The sequence below is a fragment of the Symsagittifera roscoffensis genome, chromosome 4 (genome assembly GCF_963678635.1).
Source record: "Symsagittifera roscoffensis chromosome 4, txSymRosc1.1, whole genome shotgun sequence".
In the NCBI taxonomy this organism is placed as follows: Eukaryota; Metazoa; Xenacoelomorpha; order Acoela; family Convolutidae; genus Symsagittifera; species Symsagittifera roscoffensis.
This window is the reverse complement of record NC_087065.1, coordinates 8,830,748-8,852,677: the sequence shown is the minus strand read 5'-3', so window position 1 is coordinate 8,852,677 and position 21,930 is coordinate 8,830,748. Positions and strand designations below refer to the sequence as shown.

At 42.8% G+C, this 21,930-nt stretch overlaps 6 protein-coding genes across 6 annotated transcripts in view; 4 read left to right on the top strand and 2 right to left on the bottom strand.

The window, feature by feature from the left end:
• The window catches only part of LOC134845178 (small ribosomal subunit protein eS4-like), a 485,903-nt gene that overhangs the window by 26,709 nt on the left and 437,264 nt on the right, over nucleotides 1–21,930 (bottom strand). The window lies entirely within an intron of this gene.
• LOC134845180 (cytochrome b-c1 complex subunit 6, mitochondrial-like) overlaps nucleotides 1–21,930 on the bottom strand; it is a 350,323-nt gene that overhangs the window by 38,537 nt on the left and 289,856 nt on the right. The window lies entirely within an intron of this gene.
• On the top strand, nucleotides 4,285–4,641 carry LOC134844727 (uncharacterized). The gene has a single exon (XM_063861541.1). It carries the CDS (start codon nucleotides 4,285–4,287, stop codon nucleotides 4,639–4,641), a length of 357 nt encoding a protein of 118 aa, XP_063717611.1.
• LOC134844726 (uncharacterized) lies at nucleotides 5,141–5,497 on the top strand. The gene has a single exon (XM_063861540.1). It carries the CDS (start codon nucleotides 5,141–5,143, stop codon nucleotides 5,495–5,497), a length of 357 nt encoding a protein of 118 aa, XP_063717610.1.
• LOC134844725 (uncharacterized) lies at nucleotides 5,569–5,925 on the top strand. Its single transcript, XM_063861539.1, has one exon. The coding sequence runs from the start codon at nucleotides 5,569–5,571 to the stop codon at nucleotides 5,923–5,925; it is 357 nt and encodes a 118-aa protein (XP_063717609.1).
• LOC134844724 (uncharacterized) lies at nucleotides 17,222–18,052 on the top strand. The gene has a single exon (XM_063861538.1). It carries the CDS (start codon nucleotides 17,222–17,224, stop codon nucleotides 18,050–18,052), a length of 831 nt encoding a protein of 276 aa, XP_063717608.1.

Sequence of the window (21,930 nt, the reverse complement as noted above, 5' to 3'; positions counted from 1 at the left end):
GACACAACAAGAATGAGAACCTAGACAACTGCTTTAACCAGGCAAGGGCGACGGAAGAGAAGCTACAGCAGATGTCAGACAAGGTAGAGGCTACGGACAAAGAGCGAGAGAAACATATCAAGAAATGAAGGAGGAAATGAAAATGAATAAACTGCATGGGACCGTCAATGAGAAGCTATGGAGCTGAAACTTCTTGTGCCATGCAGTTCATGCACCATGGTGTTAGGAGGGATGTACAACCGGATGCCATGATGTGGGCCAAAACCTGGGAAATGATGAACAGGACGTTTGAAGCATTCGCAACAAGGAACACAGACTCAAGTGACAGAGGCAGTGGAAAATCCCAGAAAAACTTCATAAAGTCTAAGGAATTCAAGGACGAATCAGATGGTTGCATTGATACATGGGTTGAGGTAATGAGACTACATCTAGAACAAAATAACTTGAACGACGAAAAACAGGCCTTCACGACATTACTAAGCAATTTAGAAGGCACCGCACTAAAATGCGTGGTAGCAAAGAAAGAGGAGGAGCTTGATAAAGCTGACAAAATATTCGAGATACTGTTGAACCGATTCGGGTCAGGGATAAGGGTCATCAAGTGATGATGAGATTTGAAAAAAGAAGACAAAGGGAAGACGAGTCACTCGATCGATTCCTGGATGATCTTGAGAGATTGAGAAGAAGAAGCGACCCGGAAGAATCGACGAACAGAAGAAACTTCAGCATCATTTCCTTGTCGGTATGAGAAGTGACGACTTGAGAACGATGCTGGCAACGTATTATACACTATCAAAGGATAATGCACCGACCCCAGAAGAGATGAGACAAAATTCAAAAGAGTACAAGTTAATGAAACGAAAAAAGTACTCATACTCAGAAGGCAGGAAGATGCAAGGGGGGAGCCAGCCATAAAGGTCGTCATGGTACACGCCTAGAGACGACAGGGACAAACGTAGGTCATGCGCAAATTGTGGATCAGCGGATCATCATTTAGCGGATTGCACGACATACAAGAAGGGTATGAAGAGCTCGGGATACGCACCGGAGGAAGAGGACATTAATAAAACGGAGGAACATGAGTTTTACAGTGGCTTGATCATTAAGATAGGCGCGAAGTATTTTCTTTCTGCAATCAGGAGGGGCATTTCAGAGTAGAGTGTCCTTTGTTTTGGTAGGCGGTGAAGAATCAGAATCACCCGAAACACAAACTAGCACTATCCGCAGTGCAAAATACTAGAAACAGACAAGCTGAAAACGATTTGAACAACAACAAAGAAGCAGAGAGTGCTGAATTATCGACAAATACAGTAAAGGCCGTGACACAAAACAAATATGCCACGGAGGCCGAAAAGAGAAACTCTCTAGAGATAAATTATGAAAGAGCAGCTGTAGAGGCGATCAACAAAGTGAAGCAAGACTAGGCGACCAAAGAAACCGAACAACGGCTGATACAGGAAATAGAAAAAAAGAGGTTAAATGAAACGCTCTGTATGACAAGACCAGAACCAGAGACCGGAGAGAACTCGGTGAGCAAGGGCAACTGCAACACCGTGAAAATGTTGACTAGAAAACCCTTTGGCATCACGAATATTGGGGTAAGAATCATCTCAATAATCACAGTGGGTGGCCACGAAGTAACAAGAAACCTGAATGAAGCGAGTGATCAGACAGTTATGGACATAGATGTGTACGCGGATTACTTGAGTGCAATAAGCCCGCAAACTCCTTCTAGAGCTTTAAGGGCATTACTCATGAGAGGTGGTAGTAAATCAGTTCGCATAGACAACATATACACGGAAGCCTATGGACCCTATGAGGTCATGTTGAATATAGATGGTTTAAACATCTACACCAAAACGATGATAACATGTGATGAGGATCTAGCCGGGCAAATCTATAATGGTAGAGAGGAACTAAAAGTGAGATCATTGATCACTGTGCTACGCTGGAAGAGGATGCCATGCATCTGGTAACGGAAGCAGATGTGTCTGCACACGTATTGGAAATAAGCGGAAAGAAGACACAACTGCGTGGGTTGTTGGACACGGGAGCCGTCTTGAGTGTAATACCAATTGAGATTTGGAGAAGAATGGGATTCGGCAAAGATGAGCCGATTGACTCATGGATACGGCTCCCAGCGGCAAACAAGGGGGCGCTTCAGGTTATAGGTAGGACACCTATAATAGCCCTAAACCTGGGAGAACGCAATATGTGGATGAGCTTTCTGGTGGTGGAGAATCTAGATGAGTCTGACCAATTCATTCTAGGCAGGGATTTCATCAGGAATTTCGTTATAACAATTGATCCTAACAATGCGATGTTCAAGATTCGAAACCCGGAAAGTAAGTACGTAATTAAACCGGTAAATTTGATAATGGCGAATGAAAGTAAGGCTCCAGTTTTCTTGAATAGGAGTATAAGGCTGAAAGCGAATGAGGCGGTAATAGTAAGTTTACGGATGAAAATTATAATGAACTCAGCGACAAAAAACAAGGAAGAATAGTACCAATTCCAAACAGTCAAACTGCTGCCATTTTAGGAGTATCCTTCTCGATAACCGAGAGTGGCCTCTGCGCCAGTGTCTTGTTGAATACTCTTGATATAACAATCAGAATCCAGAGGGGGAGGAAGCTATGATACGCACTGCCCGTGAAAATTAGATATCAAATGACTGAAAATGTGAAAGGAAATGAAGTTCTTGATTGCCCAAATCACAGGGATAAAGTTTTTATCTTGAGACGATTGAAGAAAATAAAAAATTCATCAAATTTTGTGAAGTCACTTAAGTCAGAGACAGACGATGGACTGTCGTGCTGTTCGACTTTTTCAGAAAGACCCACGCTAGAAGAATTCGAAATGGATAAATCAGTATTACCAGAGATTGAACACTTAAGGGGGCATGTAACAGACAAATCGCTCGAAGCCATCAAGGACGTTCTAGATAGGAATCGGGATGTTTTTTCAAGACATAAGGCAAACATTGGATGCTGCAACTTTGTTGAACATGAAATAGAGCTAGAAGAACCGGCGGTGCCGCATAGGGAGGGGGCGAGGCGTATGACCCCAAACAAATCGGATGCTTGTAGTAAAAGAGATAGAGATCACGGTGAAAAATGCCTATCCCATACCTAGGATAGATGAAAGTCTCTCAAAATTAGGTGACGCAAAAATTTTTCACAATTCTTGATCTGGGGTCGGATTTTTGGTAGGTACCACTGAGGAAGCAAGACAGGGACAAGACGGGTTTTGCATGCGAACTAGGAATGTTTCAAATGGAAGAGGATGCCCTTTGGCCTCTGCAATGCGACAGCAACCTTCCAACGACTGATGGCACAAGCGCTGAAAAACGTAACAAAGAAATATGGCAATTTACTACTGTGCTACGTAGATGACGTGCTGATTGCAACACCTACACTAGAGGACCACATTGAAGGACTGGACGAGGTGTTTGCTTGTATGAAGACAGTAGGACTGAAATGCAAGCCATCAAAATGTGAGGTTCTCAAGGACTCCATCAAATACCTGCGAAGAATGGTGCGTAAGAGGCATTTCTGACTTGGAAATCGCCAAAAACAGAACACAAGTTGATGAGCTTCTTGGATTTCGCAAACTACTACACGGAATTCATCAAGGGCTATGCGGACAATGTATATCCAGTGCAACAACTCATGATGCACAAGGGTAAGAAGTTCACGTGGATTAACGCAGCAGAGGAATCATTTCAAAGAATAAAAACGTGCAAAGCACTAGTCCTGGGGATGCCCACGGAAAAGGGAAAGTAAGTGCTGCACACGGATGCATCGTTGGTAGCGATCTCTGGAATACTCAACCAAGAATGACCCTGTTGTAGTTTATGAAGACAGCAGGACTGAAATGCAAGCCATCAAAGTGTGAGGTTCTCAAGGACTCCATCAAATATCTGGGAAGAATGGTGGACAAGCATGGTATTAGACCAGACCCAGATGCGTTAGAGACATTTTTGACTTGCAAATCGCCAAAAACAGAACTCCAGTTGATGAGCTTCTTGGGTTTCGCAAATTACTACAGGGAGTTCATCAAGGGCTATGCGGACAAAGTATATCCAATGCAACAACTCATGAGGCACAAGGGTAAGAAATTGATGTGGATTAACGCAGCAGAGGAATCATTTCAAAGAATAAAAACGTGTGAAGCACTAGTGCTGGGGATGCCCACGGAAAAGGGAAAGCACGTGCTGCACCCGGATTCATCGTTGGTAGCAATCTATGGAATACTCCACCAAGAATGACCATGTAGTAGTTTATGAAGACAGCAGGACTGAAATGCAAGCCATTAAAGTGTGAGATTCTCAAGGACTCCATCAAATACCTGAGAAGAATGGTGGACAAGCATGGTATTAGACCAGACCCAGATGCGTTAGAGACATTTCTGACTTGCAAATCGCCAAAAACAGAACACCAGTTGATGAGCTTCTTGGGTTTCGCAAACATCTACAGGGAGTTCATCAAGGGCTATGCGGACAAAGTATATCCAATGCAACAACTCATGAGGCACAAGGGTAAGAAGTTCACGTGGATTAACGCAGCAGAGGAATCATTTCAAAGAATAAAAACGTGCAAAGCACTAGTCCTGGGGATGCCCACGGAAAAGGGAAAGTAAGTGCTGCACACGGATGCATCGTTGGTAGCGATCTCTGGAATACTCAACCAAGAATGACCCTGTTGTAGTTTATGAAGACAGCAGGACTGAAATGCAAGCCATCAAAGTGTGAGGTTCTCAAGGACTCCATCAAATATCTGGGAAGAATGGTGGACAAGCATGGTATTAGACCAGACCCAGATGCGTTAGAGACATTTTTGACTTGCAAATCGCCAAAAACAGAACTCCAGTTGATGAGCTTCTTGGGTTTCGCAAATTACTACAGGGAGTTCATCAAGGGCTATGCGGACAAAGTATATCCAATGCAACAACTCATGAGGCACAAGGGTAAGAAATTCATGTGGATTAACGCAGCAGAGGAATCATTTCAAAGAATAAAAACGTGTGAAGCACTAGTGCTGGGGATGCCCACGGAAAAGGGAAAGCACGTACTGCACCCGGATTCAACGTTGGTAGCAATCTCTGGAATACTCCACCAAGAATGACCATGTAGTAGTTTATGAAGACAGCAGGATTGAAATGCAAGCCATCAAAGTGTGAGATTCTCAAGGACTCCATCAAATACCTGGGAAGAATGGTGGATAAGCATGGTATTAGACCAGAGCCAGATGCGTTAGAGACATTTCTGACTTGCAAATCGCCAAAAACAGAACACCAGTTGATGAGCTTCTTGGGTTTCGCAAACTACTACAGGGAGTTCATCAAGGGCTATGCGGACAAAGTATATCCAATGCAACAACTCATGAGGCACAAGGGTAAGAAGTTCACGTGGATTAACGCAGCAGAGGAATCATTTCAAAGAATAAAAACGTGTGAAGCACTAGTGCTGGGGATGCCCACGGAAAAGGGAAAGTAAGTGCTGCACACGGATTCATTGTTGGTAGCAATCTCTGGAATACTCCACCAAGAATGACCCTGTGGTAGTTTATGAAGACAGCAGGATTGAAATGCAAGCCATCAAACTGTGAGATTCCCAAGGACTCAATCAAATACCTGGGAAGAATGGTGGTTAAGCATGGTATTAGACCAGACCCAGATGCGCTAGAGACATTTCTGACTTGCAAATCGCCAAAAACAGAACACCAGTTGATGAGCTTCTTGGGTTTCGCAAATTACTACAGGGAGTTCATCAAGGGCTATGCGGACAAAGTATATCCAATGCAACAACTCATGAGGCACAAGGGTAAGAAGTTCACGTGGATTAACGCAGCAGAGGAATCATTTCAAAGAATAAAAACGTGTGAAGCACTAGTGCTGGGGATGCCCACGGAAAAGGGAAAGTAAGTGCTGCACACGGATTCATTGTTGGTAGCAATCTCTGGAATACTCCACCAAGAATGACCCTGTGGTAGTTTATGAAGACAGCAGGATTGAAATGCAAGCCATCAAAGTGTGAGATTCTCAAGGACTCCATCAAATAACTGGGAAGAATGGTGGATAAGCATGGTATTAGACCAGAGCCAGATGCGTTAGAGACATTTCTGACTGGCAAATCGCCGAAAACAGAACACCAGTTGATGAGCTTCTTGGGTTTCGCAAACTACTACAGGGAGTTCATCAAGGGCTATGCGGACAAAGTATATCCAATGCAACAACTCATGAGGCACAAGGGTAAGAATTTCACGTGGATTAACGCAGCAGAGGTATCATTTCAAAGAATAAAAACGTGCGAAGCCTTAGTGATGGGGATGCCCACGGAAAAGGGAAAGTACGTGCTGCACACGTATGCATCGTTGGTAGCGATCTCTGGAATACTCCACCAAGAACAGGAATGGTACGGAAAGACAGTCTTGAGACCGATAGCTTACGGGAGCAAAGTCTTCAGTGATACAGAGATGAAGTACGGAGCAGCCAAAGCGGAAATGTTCGCGATAGTCACTTTTGTAGAAAAATATAGGACATACCGGGGTAGCGAGCCATTCAAGCTGCGAGTTGACAACAGAGGTTAAAACCGTACTCAATGGACCAGAGCTACATCGGGAGATGGATGGTGCGCCTGGATGGTTACAACATGATTATTGAGCACAGAACAAGGGACAATCATCAAACTGCCCCGACAACATGAGCAAAAAGACGGAGTTTTGAGAGAGACAGGAGCAAAGGGAGGCCGACATGCCGGAAATCAAAGATGGCTTCTCATTTATGGGAAAGGCGACGTATTCCAGTGTCCCTTTCCGAGGTGGCTTGACAAGTCAAGAAAACCAATAATGGACCATCCCGAGCTACCAGCAGAACACGAGGCGAAAGAAATTTACAAGAGGAAAACAGGGATGCCATTTGAAATGATGCTCAAGTCGAAGATAGTGAGGGAAACACTAAAAGCAAAAAGCTATGACCTCGATGAAGTGGAGACAAGAAGGGGGACGATAGGAGAAGATCTGGGGAATTTACACGAGAATCTAGCCGACGATAAACCGGTATCCCGGAACAATGATAAAGACAAACCGGAAGTCACCATATTGAAAAAAAGGGAAGTGGCTCAAGGCGAGGACTCAACAATAAGGCAACTTGACGACAAAGAAGTTGTACGGACATTGGTCGAGAAGACATACTAAGACAGACTACGCTTCCGAAGAAGAAAGTGACTTTCAAGAAGGAAGCGGAACACCTAGGACCAGATCAAGAGTCCGGGGAATGGTCGAAATCAGAAGGAGACAGTGAGGAAGAGAATTTGTTTGGCGAGTCGGAAGAATGGGAGGATGACTCAGAGAAGAGTGGTGATGATCAAGACAGTCTTTGCATGATATTAGCAGAAGAGAAAATGAGGCACCAAGACACGGAACTACAAACAGACTCTTCCGCAGGAACTTACAGACTAAAGCAACAGGATGCATACGTAGGAGAAGAGCTTGAGAAGATGGCGGTGTCAAGGAAACCATTCAGGGTGCTATCATGCAACTCAAACGTCAAGACGAAGCTGGAACCGGATTATGACAGGGAAGTCTTGAGAAGGATAGTTTGCGTTAAGCTAAAAGACGACATCCACAGTCCAGGAGAACTGAATGGTCAAATGACAGAACCAAAGTGGACAGAACCAGATCAGCCGATTACCACAGGGACGAGGAAAGGCGTTCGCAAACGGGCATGCATGAGATACAAACGGTATTGTGACGACTTCTTGATTGACAAAATACAACCAGATGAGATAAGCGAGGAGTTGGTGAACATGGGTGAGCTGGTAGTCGATGAAGAGTGGCAGATCATCAACGACATCGAGCATTGGAACTGGATCAAGAGGAAGCTGAGCCTACCATAGGAAGAAATTTCAAGACCAAGTTTGAGATTCCGAATGAATATTCAGAGAACATCCTGGTCACAGACAGCGACTTCATTTTGTCAGATAGGACAAGTGCGATCTGCATAACAGCGGATCAAAACAGAACAGAGCAAACGAAAGAATGTTTACAAAGATACTGTTTGGTCTAACGGGCATCGTTAAAATCCATTTTTACATATTAGGAAATAGACGTAAAATTGAATAAGCGAATACCCACCGTTTTGAGGAAACGTTTTTACTTTAGCAGAGCTTGGAAACAGGTTCTACGGTTTTCTCTCGAGAGGTTTAGCACCCATCGCGCTTAGGATAATTTTCAGCTTACGTGGGGGACTAGACATGGGGAGATTAGAAGGGGGACTGGTTAAGATAGAGGTTGCTGGTTGAAAAGTGTAAGAAAGGAGGACACATTATAGTAACTATACACTCGATGTCGTCAATTTAGTTACATTGGTAGACCCAGAGTCTAGAACGAGCCATCTTTAGACTCAGAAAAAGAGTTGCAACGAGAGGATATCCAAATTTAAGATCGAATTAAGGTAGGTAACCTGGTCGGATCGGGTGGGGTGATCGGAAATAGACAGTTTTTGGAAACCAAGAGGAGAATACACTAGAGACCCTTAGTAGGGGGGGAGGAAAAACGCGTGACAATCAGGTACCAGACTTTTTTTTACGAAAAGACCACATTGGTCGTCTTTGAATTTTGGGAATACTCACCATTTTTTTGTTAAATAAAAATTTTTTCTCAGTTAGTTTTTTTTTCGTTTTTGGTTTCAAATTTATTTTGTTCTTAACGAATCGGAAATCAAAAGGCACTTGCTAACAAGTCGTTTTTCGACTTGCGTCGGATTAATAAGGGGAAGGTAATTTCAGGGTGGTTAGCAGGCAAAAATTTGATTAACAAGATTAGCTTTTGGGGACTTTTTAAAACTAGACCTCTAGAGGTGGTACTGGGATGGTGGATCAGAAATTCCAATACTCGACACAAGATACTGGGGATATCATCAATCAGACGAAGAAACACTTGAGCTACGAGAATGGAAGAAGTGCAAGGAGTCTAGCCGGCGGTCTCTGGATACTGATCTAAGTGTCCCAACACTAAGGAACAAAAGATCCGACTGTCCCAACACTAAGGAATTACAGATCCGACTGTCCCAACAGTAAAGAACAAGAGATCCGATTGTCCAAACACTCGAGCGAAGTCTCCTAGGAGGGTTCAGAGAAGTCCTGGGACAGTACCAAGTGCCCTAACACTTGAGCGAAGGGTCCTAGGAGGGTTCAGAAAAGTCCTGGGACAGTAAAGATGTGTCTCAACACTTGAGCGAAGGGTCCTAGGAGGGTTCAGAAAAGTCCTGGGACAGTACGAAGTGTCCCAACACTCGAGCAAAGGGTCCTGGGAGGGTTCGAAAAAGTCCTGGGACAGTACGAAGTGTCCCAACATTCAAACGAAGGGTCCTGGGAGAGCTTAGAAAAGTCTTGGGACAGCAATGAAGTGTACCAACACTTGAGCGAAGGGTCATAGGAGGGTTCAAATAGTCCTGGGACAGTACGAAGTGTCCCAACACTCGAGCAAAGGGTCCTGGGAGGGTTCGAAAAAGTCCTGGGACAGTACGAAGTGTCCCAACACTCGAACGAAGGGTCCTGGGAGAGCTTAGAAAAGTCTTGGGACAGCAATGAAGTGTACCAACACTTGAGCGAAGGGTCATAGGAGGGTTCAAATAGTCCTGGGACAGAAACGAAGTATACCAACACTTGAGCGAATGGTCCTACGAGGGTTCAGAAAAATCCTGGGACAGTAACGAATTGTCCCAAAAAAGAACACTAAGGAGAGTACATAGAAGTACTAGGACCGCGCCAAAGTGTACCACGACACCATCGAAGTATCTCAACACTTAAGCGAAGGGTCCTAGGAGAGTACCAAGAAATCCTGGGATAGTATTAAAGTATCCCAAAACTAGAACGAAGGGTCCTAAGGACTGAAATTGATTTAGATTCAAAATTGATTTAGACTAATTCGATTGATTTAAGTTTTTAAAACAATAGTAATTTTTTCTAGATTTTCAGTCGGATTTTACAATAGGGACTGACTTATAAATATTAAAATTGTAAATAAAGAAAATTGTGTATAAGAATCATGCAACGAAATAGGGTATCGTTAGTTGAAAGAAGAGCAACAGGACTCAAACAAAATCAAACCTCGCCTCGTCGCAACGGAAAGCAACACTATCAAATCCGAAAGTATTGAGAAAGAATATTTCAGTGAACATGATCGATACAAGAAGCGTAAAGCAACATAAGGCCAAGGAGAAGGCAATGGAATAACCAAATGTACCGGCTAGAGAAACCAATCTTGAGACAACATGTTAGAGTATTGACGGGGTGGAAAGAAAGACGACGGAATCAACACCAATGCCAAATGCAGAAGAACAAGAAAATAAAACGATAGAGTTCTCACCATTGTAGAAGAAACAACAAGCAACACGCCGGAATCGACAAAAGACGATTCTCAAACAAAAAGAACGTCCTTCACAGAAAGGATTGCAGCGATTGTCGGGATGAAACCAAAAGAGAAAGAGGAGGTAATGCCGACCACCGAGAAATGCAAAACGTTTGAAACAGTTTCCGCAATTACAACAGAAGCCAAACAGTACGAAAAGCAGGTCGCACATGGAGCAACGGCTAACCAATAAAAAACAATTTCACTTGAGCTGGGCGATTTGATGGCAAAGTTAAAAAAAACCGAGGAGGACCGCCAAGAGCTAAAAAAGGGAAGTAAGACACAACAAGAATGAGAACCTAGACAACTGCTTTAACCAGGCAAGGGCGACGGAAGAGAAGCTACAGCAGATGTCAGACAAGGTAGAAGCTACGGACACAGAGCGAGAAAAACATAGCAAGAAGGATATGGAGGAAATGAATAAACGGCATGGGACCGTGAATGGGAAGTTGTGGAGCTGCAACTTCCTGTGCCATGCAGTCCAAACCGGATGCACTCTTGAGAAATCATTAACCCAAGATAAATTAGTGGTGGAAGCCGGTACTAGAGGCAATTCAGTGGAACCACAACGAAAGAAAAGAGTATCAACACCAATAACACGGATTGATAGCACCATGGCGTCAGGAGGGATAAGGTCTGCCATGAAAGTGGGAGTCTCAAACTCAGCAAGGACAATAGAGGACTCAGGATCACATACAGGTGCACAACCGAATGCCAAGACGTGGGCCAATACCTGGGAAATGATGAACAGGACGCTTGAAGCATTCGCAACAATGAATACAGACTCAAGTGACAGAGGCAGTGGCAAATCCCGGAAAAACTTCAAAAAACCTACGGAATTTAAGGACGATTCAGATGGTTGCATTGATACATGATTGAGGTAATGAAACTACATCTAGAACAAGATAACTTGAACGACGAAAGACAGGCCTTCACGCCAATACTAAGCAATTTAGAGGGCACCGCACTGAAATGCGTGGTAGCAAAGAAAGAGGAGGAGCTTGATACAGCGGACAAATGTTTCGAGATACCGTTGAACCGATTCGGGTCAGGGATAAGGGTCATCAAGCGATGATGAGATTTGAAAAAAGAAGACAGAGGGAAGACGAGTCAACCGATCAATTCCTGGATGATCTTGAGACATTGAGAAGAAGAAGAAGCGACCCGGAAGAATCGACGAACAGAAGAAACTTCAGCATCGCTTCAAAGTTCATTGACGGGGTGAGAAGTTGCGACTTGAGAACGATGCTGTCAACGTATTATACACTATCAAAGGATAATGCACCGACCCCAGAAGAGATGAAAAAAAAGTCAAAAGAGTACATGTTAATGAAACAAAAAAAGTACTCATACTCAGAAGGCAGGAACATGAAAATGGTAAGCCAGCCACAAAGGTCGTCATGGTACACGCCTAGAGACGTCAAGGACAAACGTACGTCATGCGCAAATTGTGGATCAGCGGATCATCATGTAGCGGATTGCACGACATACAAGAAGGGTATGAAGAGCTTGGGATACGCACCGGAGGTAGAGGACATGAATCAAACGGAGGAACATGAGTTTTACAGTGGCTTGATCATTAAGATAGGCGCGAGGTGTTTTCTTTCTGCAATCAGGAGGGGCATTTCAGAATGGAGTGTCCTTTGTTTTGGGAGGCGGTGAAGAATCAGAATCACCCGAAACACAAACTAGCACTATCCGCAGTGCAAAATACTAGAAACAGACAAGCTGAAAACAATTTGAACAACAACAAAGAAGCAGAGAGTGCTGAATTATCGACAAATACAGTAAAGGCCGTGACACAAAACAAAGATGCCACGGGGCCCGAAAAAAGAAACTCTCTAGTGATAAACTACGAGAGAGCAGCTGTAGAGGCGATCAACAAAATGAAGCAAGACTTGGCGACCAAAGAAATCGAACAACGGCTGAAACAGGAAAAAGAAAAACAGAGGTTGAATGAAACGCTCTGTATGACAAGACCAGAACCAGAGACCGGAGTGAACTCGGTGAGCAGGGGCAACTGCAACACCTTGAAAATAGTGACTGGAAAACCCTTTGACATCACGAATATTGGAGCAAGAATCATGTCAGTAATCACAGTGGGCGGCCACGAAGTAACAAGAAACCTGCATGAAGCGAGTGATCAGACACTTATGCACATGGATGTGTACGCGGTTTACTTGAGTGCAATAAGCCCGCAAACTCCTTCTAGAGCTCTAAGGGCATTACTCATGAGAAGTGGTAGTAAATCAGTTCGCATAGACAACATATACACGGAAGCTTATGGACCCTATGAGGTCATGTTGAATACAGATGGTTTAAATATTTACACCAAAACGATGATAACATGTGATGAGGATCTAGCTGGGCAAGTCTATAATGGTAGAGAGGAATTAAAAGTGAGATCCATTGGCCTCTGTGCTTCGCTGGAAGAGGATGCCATGCTGGGAACGGATGCAGATGTGTCTGCACACGTATTGGACATAAGCGGAAAGAAGACACAACTGAGTGGGCTGTTGGACACGGGAGCCGTCTTGAGTGTAATACCAATTGAGACTTGGAGAAGAATGGGATTCGACAAAGATGACCCGATTGACTCATGAATACGGCTATCAGCGGCAAACAAGGGGGCTCTTCGGGTTATAGGTAGAACACCTATAATAGCCCTAAACCTGAAAAAACGCAATATGTCGATGAGCTTTCTGGTGGTGGAGAATCTAGATGAGTCTGACCAATTCATTCTAGGCAGGGATTTCATCAGGAATTTCGATGTAACAATTGATCCTAACAATGTGATGTTCAGGATTCGAAACCCGGAAAGTAAGTAGGTAATTAAACCGGTAAATTTGATAATGGCGAATGAAAGTAAGGCTGCAGTTTTCTTGAATAGGAGGGTAAGGCTGAAAGCGAATGAGGCGGCAATAGTTAGTTTACGGATGAAAAACTATAATGAGCTCAGCGACAAAAACAAGTAAGTTTAGTACCAATTCCAAACAGTCAAAGTGCTGCCATTTTAGGAAGATCCTTCACGATAACCAAGAGTGGCCTCTGCACCAGTGTCTCGTTGAATACTCTTGATATACCAATCACAATCCAGAGGAGGAGGAAGCTAGGATACGCACTGCCCGTGAAAACTAGATATCAAATGACTGAAAATGTGAAAGGAAACGAAGTTCTTGATTTCCCTAATCACAGGGATAGAGTTTTTATCTTGAGACGATTGGAGAAAATAAAAAATTCATCAGGTGTTGTGAAGTCACTTAAGTCAGAGACAGACGATGGACTGTCGTGCTGTTCGAATATTCCAGAAAGACCCACGCTGGAAGAAATGGAAATGGATAAACCAGTATTACCAGAGATTGAACATTTAAAGGGGAAGTAACAGACGAACAGCTCGAAGCCATCAAAGACGTTCTAGATATGAATTGGGATGTTTTTATGGGACATAAAGCAGACAATGGATGCTGCATTTTTGTTGAACATGAAATAGAGCTAGAAGAATCGGTGGTGCCGCATAGGGAGGGGGCGAGGCGTATGACCCCAAACAAATCGGACGCTTGTAGAAAAGAGATAGAGACCCTACTAGAGTATGACATGATAAAACCAACCAAACCAACGTGGGCGTGTGGAGTAGTGATGGCTGAAAAGAAAGGAGAACAACTTAGATTTTTTTGTGACTCTCGATGTCTGAACTCCGTCACGGTGAAAAATGCCTATCCCAGACCTGGGATAGATGAAAGTCTCTCAAAATTAGGTGACGCAAAAATTTTTCACAATTCTTGATCTGGGGTCGGACTTTTGGTAGGTACCACTGAGGAAGCAAGACAGGGACAAGACGGGTTTTGCATGCGAACTGGGAATGTTTCAAATGGAAGAGGATGCCCTTTGGCCTCTGCAATGCGACAGCAACCTTCCAACGACTGATGGCACAAGCGCTGAAAAACGTAACAAAGAAATATGGCAATTTACTACTGTGCTACGTAGATGACGTGCTGATTGCAACACCTACACTAGAGGACCACATTGAAGGACTGGACGAGGTGTTTGCTTGTATGAAGACAGTAGGACTGAAATGCAAGCCATCAAAATGTGAGGTTCTCAAGGACTCCATCAAATACCTGCGAAGAATGGTGGACAAACATGGTATTAGACCAGACCCAGATGCGTTAGAGGCATTTCTGACTTGGAAACCGCCAAAAACAGATTACTTGTTGATGAGCTTCTTGGATTTCGCAAACTACTACAAGGAATTCATCAAGGGCTATGCGGACAATGTATATCCAATGCAACAACTCATGACGCACAAGGATAAGAAGTTCACGTGGATTAACGCAGCAGAGGAATCATTTCAAAGAATAAAAACGTGTAAAGCACTAGTGCTGGGGATGCCCACGGAAAAGGGAAAGTACGTGCTGCACACAGATGCATCGTTGGTAGCGATCTCTGGAATACTCCACCAAGAATGACCCTGTGGTGGTTTATGAAGACAGCAGGACTGAAATGCAAGCCATCAAAGTGTGAGATTCTCAAGGACTCCATCAAATACCTGGGAAGAATGGTGGACAAACATGGTATTAGAGCAGACCCAGATGCATTAGAGGCATTTCTGACTTGGAAATCGCCAAAAACAGAACACCAGTTGATGAGCTTCTTGGGTTTCGCAAACTACTACAGGGAGTTCATCAAGGGCTATGCGGACAAAGTATGTCCAATGCAACAACTCATGAGGCACGGGGGTAATAGTTCCACGTGGATTAACGCAGCAGAGGTATCATTTCAAAGAATAAAAACGTGCGAAGCACTAGTGCTGGGGATGCCCACGGAAAAGGGAAAGTACGTGCTGCACACGGTTGCATCGTTGGTAGCGATCTCTGGAATATTCCACCAAGAACAGGAATGGAACGGAAAGACAGTCTTGAGACCGATAGCTTACGGGAGCAAAGTCTTCAGTGATACAGAGATTAAATACGGAGCAGCCAAAGCGGAAAAGTTGGCGGTAGTCACTTTTGTAGAAAAATATAGGACATACCTGGGTAGCGAGCCATTCAAGCTGCGAGTCGACAACAGAGCACTCAATTGGTTAAAACCGTACTCAATGGACCAGAGCTGCATCGGGAGATGGATAGTGCGCCTGGATGGTTACAACTTGATTATTGAGCATAGAACAAGGGAAAATCATCAAACTGCCGACAACATGAGCAAAAAGACGGAGTTTTGAGAGAGACAGGAGCAAAGGGAGGCCGACAGGCCGGAAATCAAAGATGGCTTCTCATTTATGGGAAAGGAGACGTATGACAGTGTCCCACTCACGAGGTGGCTTGACAAGTCAAAAAAACCAATAATGGACCATCCCGAGCTACCAGCAGAACACGAGACGAAAAAAATTCTCAAGAGGAAAACAGGGATGCCATTTGAAATGATGCTCAAGTCGAAGATAGTGAGAGAAACACTAAAAGCAAAAGGCTATGACCTCAATGATGTGGAGACAAGAAGGGTGACGATAGGAGAAGATCTGGGGAAACTACTCGAGAATCTAGCCGACGATAAACCGGTATCCCGGAACAATGATAAAGACAAACCGGAAGTCACCATATTGAAAAAAAGGGAAGTGGCTCAAGGCGAGGACTCAACAATAAGGCAACCTGACGACAAATAAGTTGTACGGACTTTGGTCGAGAAGACATACTACGACAGAATACGCTTCCGAAGAAGAAAGTGACTTTCAAGAAGGAAGCGGAACACCTAGGACCAGATCAAGAGTCCGGGGAATGGTCGAAATCAGAAGGAGACAGTGAGGAAGAGAATTTGCTCGGCGAGTCGGAAGAATGGGAGGATGACTCAGAGAAGAGTGGTGATGATCAAGACAGTCTTTGCATGATATTAGCAGAAGAGAAAATGAGGCACCAAGACACGGAACTACAAACAGACTCTTCCGCAGGAACTTACAGACTAAAGCAACAGGATGCATACGTAGGAGAAGAGCTTGAGAAGATGGCGGTGTCAAGGAAACCTTTCAGGGAGCTATCATGCAACTCAAACGTCAAGACGAAGCTGGAACCGGGTTATGACAGGGAGGTCTTGAGAAGGATAGTTTGCGTTAAGCTAAAAGACGACATCCACAGTCCCGGAGAACTGAATGGTCAAATGCTGTATTGAAGGAACACGTCAAAGCGAGATACAGACTATCTGATCTGATACGAGCCCAGAAGATTGACAATATGACGAGCAACTTCTCCAATTGAATCCGAACGGTACACAATGAGAAAGGTGACCTGAAGGAGGATAGTTACAAGATCTTGAGCCAGCTCTACAAGGAAATAAGGGACTTATTCTATCACACAGCTGATGATGTGGTAGTCTGTAGGAGGAAAGATGAGGAGAAGATACTACACAAGCATAATTTCATCATATTACCACAGCTACACCAGACAAAAGTGTTGTTCAGATCGTACGACCAAATGGGACATCAGGGGAAAGACAAGGTACAGCAAAGAATACTACACAGGTTTGATTGGCCAGGGTTGAGAAAGGCTTGTGAAAGGTGGGTGAACGCATGTTTGTCGTGTTTGCAAGTGAAGGACCCTAGAAAAACAAATTTCCCACTTAACTCCGTGGAAAGCTCGGAATTCAACGAAGTCGTGCAGATAGATAATCAGAAGATCTGCATGACCGACTCGGTATACAATCAGATACTGATAATTATAGAACACTTCACGAAACTGGCAGACGCGGCATAATGTCAGACGGCCTCAACGGAAGAGATTTGTGATCATTTGATAACGCACTGGATATCACGATACGGTTGTCCGATGACATTCCAGTCGGACAATGGGAAACCCTTTGTGGGGGACCTGACAAAAGAGCTCATGAGGAGATCCCATATTGCTCAAGCGCAGTCAACAACCTACCATCCTCAAACAAACGGATTAGTGGAAAGGCACAACAGAACTCTGGTGAACATGCTCAGAGTAAATTGCTCGAGATACATGACAGATTGGGACAAATATCTGCCACAAGTGGTAGGAGCGTATAACAGCACGCAGCACTCAACAACAGGGATCAATCCTTTCATGATGTTGACTGGCAGGGAGAGAGCAATGCCCCTGACATTCTTCTATCTGGAATACGAAGGGAAGAAGACGTCGCCGCATGCGTACGTGAAGGAAGCGGTCAGGAGACAAAAAGAATTGAACGAGCTCTGTAGAAGGAACACGGCGCAGGCTCAAATGGGACAGCGGAAGAAGTACGACGAAAAAAAACTTCAGGCGAAACCGAATGCTGGGGGTCAATACGTCTGGGTATTCCAGAATGTCATACCCCTAAAAGGGTTTAAGAAGTTACTGAAGAAATGGAGAGAACCGTTTATGATAACAGAGGTACACCCGCAGGGCCCGTTATATCGCTTGATTACAGGGCGTGCGGCGCACTACCAAAATCTGAAACCTCACGTCCCATCTCTGGAGGACTGGTGTGTGCCAGAAAACATGGAAGGACTAGAGTACCTACTGGTAGAACCAGCATGTGAGGTGAACGAGGAAGGCACCAGAAAGAAGAATGACGGCAACCAGGACGTGAGCATGGAAGACAACGAGAAGATAGAGGTAGATTCGGACAAAAGATCTTTCGCGGAGGAAAATTGAAATGACCCGGAGCAAAAAAAAAGTACCAAAGTGGACAGAACCAGACCAGCCGATGACCACAGGGACGAGGAAAGGCGTTCGCAAACAGGCAGGCATGAGATACAAACGGTATGGTGACGACTTCTTGATTGACAAAATACAACCAGATGAGATAAGCGAAGAGTTGGTAAACATGGGTGAGCTTGCAGTCGATGAAGAGTGGCAGATCATCAACGACAGCGAGCATTCCTTGCAAGAAGACTACTCAGTACCGGATTAAGAAGTAGACCTGGAACAAAGCGAGATAAAAAGAAGGGAAAACACAAATCTGAGGGCACTGGATGCATAATCTCAAGACTGACAAAAGGGAGGAGCAAAACATCCAACAAGTCAACGTGTCAGCAATGAAACATGTGAAGAGAGGAAATCCACTATTTGGTTGGACAGGCACAGACCGCTCGCTTGAAATACCACCGGATAACTTAAAGAAATACCACCGGATACCACCGGATACCACCGGATAACCACCGGACGTCGATAAAGATTTTTGTCCGGGGAGTGGGGGTAGGACTTACCCACACCGAAAATTTGATGATAGAGAAGCTCAGGGAAATAAGAGAGACTAACGGGTTGGAACTGGATCAAGAGGAAGCTGAGCCTACCATAGGAGGAAATTTCAAGACAAAATTTGAGATACCGAATGAATATTCAGAGAACATCCTGATCACAGACAGCGACTTCATTTTGTCATATAGGACGAGTGCTATCTGCATAACAGCGGACATGAGCTTCAACACGAGGCTGAAAGCAGACTTTAAAAGAGAATATCAGAACGTGGAGTTTCGATTCAGGCAGAGAACAGGGTTAGGATGAATGGCTTCGCTTCTTCCTTCAGTTTCACAAGTTACTGGTAAATATCTGTGTTTTTTGGCGGCGAGGGTCAAAGAGAGGAACACGATAGACCCCGAGCACGTAATATTGGCACTAACGAGGTTGAGGGATTTCATGGTCCAAAGAGTTATACACCATCCTACATGTGGTCTTCGCAGAAACGGAGATCATGGTGCACCTACAAAAGAAGTACTACTTGAGTATCGCCTGAGCTTTGAACGAACATGGAAGTCTTGAGTTGGGAGGCACAAGGTTCTTGAGCTAGGCAAAAGGGGGTACGAGTCAGGTAGATGAATTTAAATGTAATTGGCATGACAATTAAAATCTGAAGAATTAATGGTGCTGAAACATAAAATGAATCTGCGTGTTTTTAACATCAAAATTGAATCATTTTAATGGAGTTGTTAGGATAATGTCTTAAAGTTATTAATGGGGGAGGTTTAGGCTAGGCATGAGCAAAAGCATCTTAGTCTGATTTGCAAATTGAAAATCAATTCAGATTGATTTGCAAATTGAATTGACAATCAAACTACACTTACTCGAACAAAACAGGAGAGATCTCGAACGGTTCTTCAATAGCAATACTAGAGGAGAAATTTTCTTGAGTTTAACTGGGAAGGTATTTTTTGAGTTTAACTGGGAAGGTATTTCTTGGGTTTAGCTGGGAAGGTATTTCTTGAGTTGGTTCGGTGAAAACATTTCTTGAGTTTGTTGACACGTGAGATCGATCTCTACAAAATCTGCCTCCCTTTTTTGATAACGCTTTCCTTTAAAGTTTGGGATTCTGTCGAATCAGATGGCTAATTGTGTATTTTTTTCTGCAGGTTTGTTTTCAGAGTCTTAAATAAGTTTTATATATTGTATTTTTTCAATTGCGGTACTGAGGTCTTTATCAAAGTTTCTGTCATATGTGTGATTTTGCAATCATGTGAAATTCTAGAGTTTGCATTCATTACCAGCGTTTCTAAATTTTGTCTAATTGTTTGATTTGTTCTTTTGATAACCATCGGTTTTTCAGTACTTGAAAGTTTTGATGTTGTTCATATCTTTCGGATTTCATCAGTTTTGAAAATTCTTGGGCAAAACATTTCCAATCGGATTTTTTTTTGGCTGCTCCGTCGAGTGCATTTGTAAAACTGCTGTATGTTTTTTAATCAAATTTTGAGAAAATTTTTTAAATCAAATCTGATCATAGAACTCATTTTAGGTATGCCGTTACGGGAATGAACTAACCTTCAACATAGTATTCATGGTCTGTTCCTGGCGAGTTTTTTGATATTAACAAAAATTCATCTTGAAATTGGATTCATTGTCATTTGCAGCAACTCTGCTGTATTTCGTATTTCAAGGAAAACTGTGAGCTTGTGCCTACTCACTTCATGTCATGTAAGTAATATGGCAATCGTATTGCTTTTTTTTTTCAAATTGCTATTTTGAGAGGTTTTTGATTTTTCGTTGCTAGTTTTTGGTTTGATATTGTAAAAATTGGTTCAAGTGGGTGGTTAGTTTTGCGTTGTTGCCTTTTTTGTGGATCAAAAATTGTTTCAAATTGATCTGGTTGTTCTTCATTGAACGATTGATATTTCATTTGGTTAAGTTGATGTCGTGGTTGTTGGTTTTTACGAAAAGAAAGGTCATCTACTGAGAAATGGTTTTTTGATTCCTTTGCTGAGAGAGTGTGATCTTGAATTTTTAGGGTTGTTGGTGGTAGTAAGTATAGTCTATTTAATGTGAGGTTTCTTTTCGAGCTTGATCTGGTTAGGGATGGCAAAAAAGCCTTAGCTTTGGTTTGAAAATAGAATTATTTTGTGTTTTCCTGTAGAACTAGATTTTTTTGTTTTTTTTTGGTCTATATGCTTGATAATTCATAGATAAAATCGCATCAAAAAGAATTGGTTCATTTTTGATTTTAGCTTTGAGTGTTGGAGTGGTATAATTTATACTTGATGAGATACTTTGTTGTGCTGTTACTGGCATTGTCGTAACAATTCTTTGATTTGTAAACTTAATGAGATATGAAATTTTTGTTGATTTAGTGTTATGATTTCCTTCAAGTTGTCTCCTATTAGATAGAATGCTGAATTTAAACAGATATTACCTTTTCTGTTTTGAATGTGTGTGGTAAAATAATGATTTTTATCTGTTGTTAACGCGATGTTTTTTTAAAGATCATCATTATTCGAGCTTGTTTGAAACGCTGAGCTTGAAAATGTGTTTCTTTTGTCTATAAAATTTGTGATATCATTTAAACTTGCAAACATTATTTGATTGTTCTAGATTGTTTGCGCGGAATTGTTTTCTAGGTTGTTCTATGAGATCTATTTTATGTTCAAAACAGTCATTATTGAACCATGATAAAACTGTTTGAAGATCGAGTTCTACTATAGCGGGTATATCAGTGGTCAGTGCCGATGAGGTTTTCTCGGATTGCTTAGAAAATTTTGCAAAGGAAAAAATTTTTTGCATGTCGTGTTGAATGTCTTATGTATACCTTTTTTGCATGTCGTTGTATTTGTGGTGGTGATATGTGAAGTTTTTCAATTGAATCTAGGATGGAGATGTTATTGATGCCAGAACTAAATTATTGCATAAACATCATTAGTGAAAACTAAATTTGGCCGTCGTGACATTCGATTTTGTATATTTTTAATGTAATCTGTGTATTTTGAAAGTTCATATCTATGTCATCTCTCGTACTTTATGCGATGAAATGCCACTAGTTAGTTCTGGTGGTAGGTCATCAAATTTGAATTTAAACAGATATTACTTGTTCGGTTTTGAAAAATGTGTGTTTTAATTTGATGTTTTATTCTGCTTTTAAGCCGACGACTTTTAAGTTATCTTCATCAATTGAAGTTATTTGAAATTTCGATTGCGCTTGGTATATCAATTAAAACATCTTGCTAATCTCAGAGTGCTAATTCCAACCTAATTGATCTGCAAGGATTGTAAAATCATCACAGCTTGTGTGGATATGTTTTCTAGATTGCTCTATGTGATCTAATTTA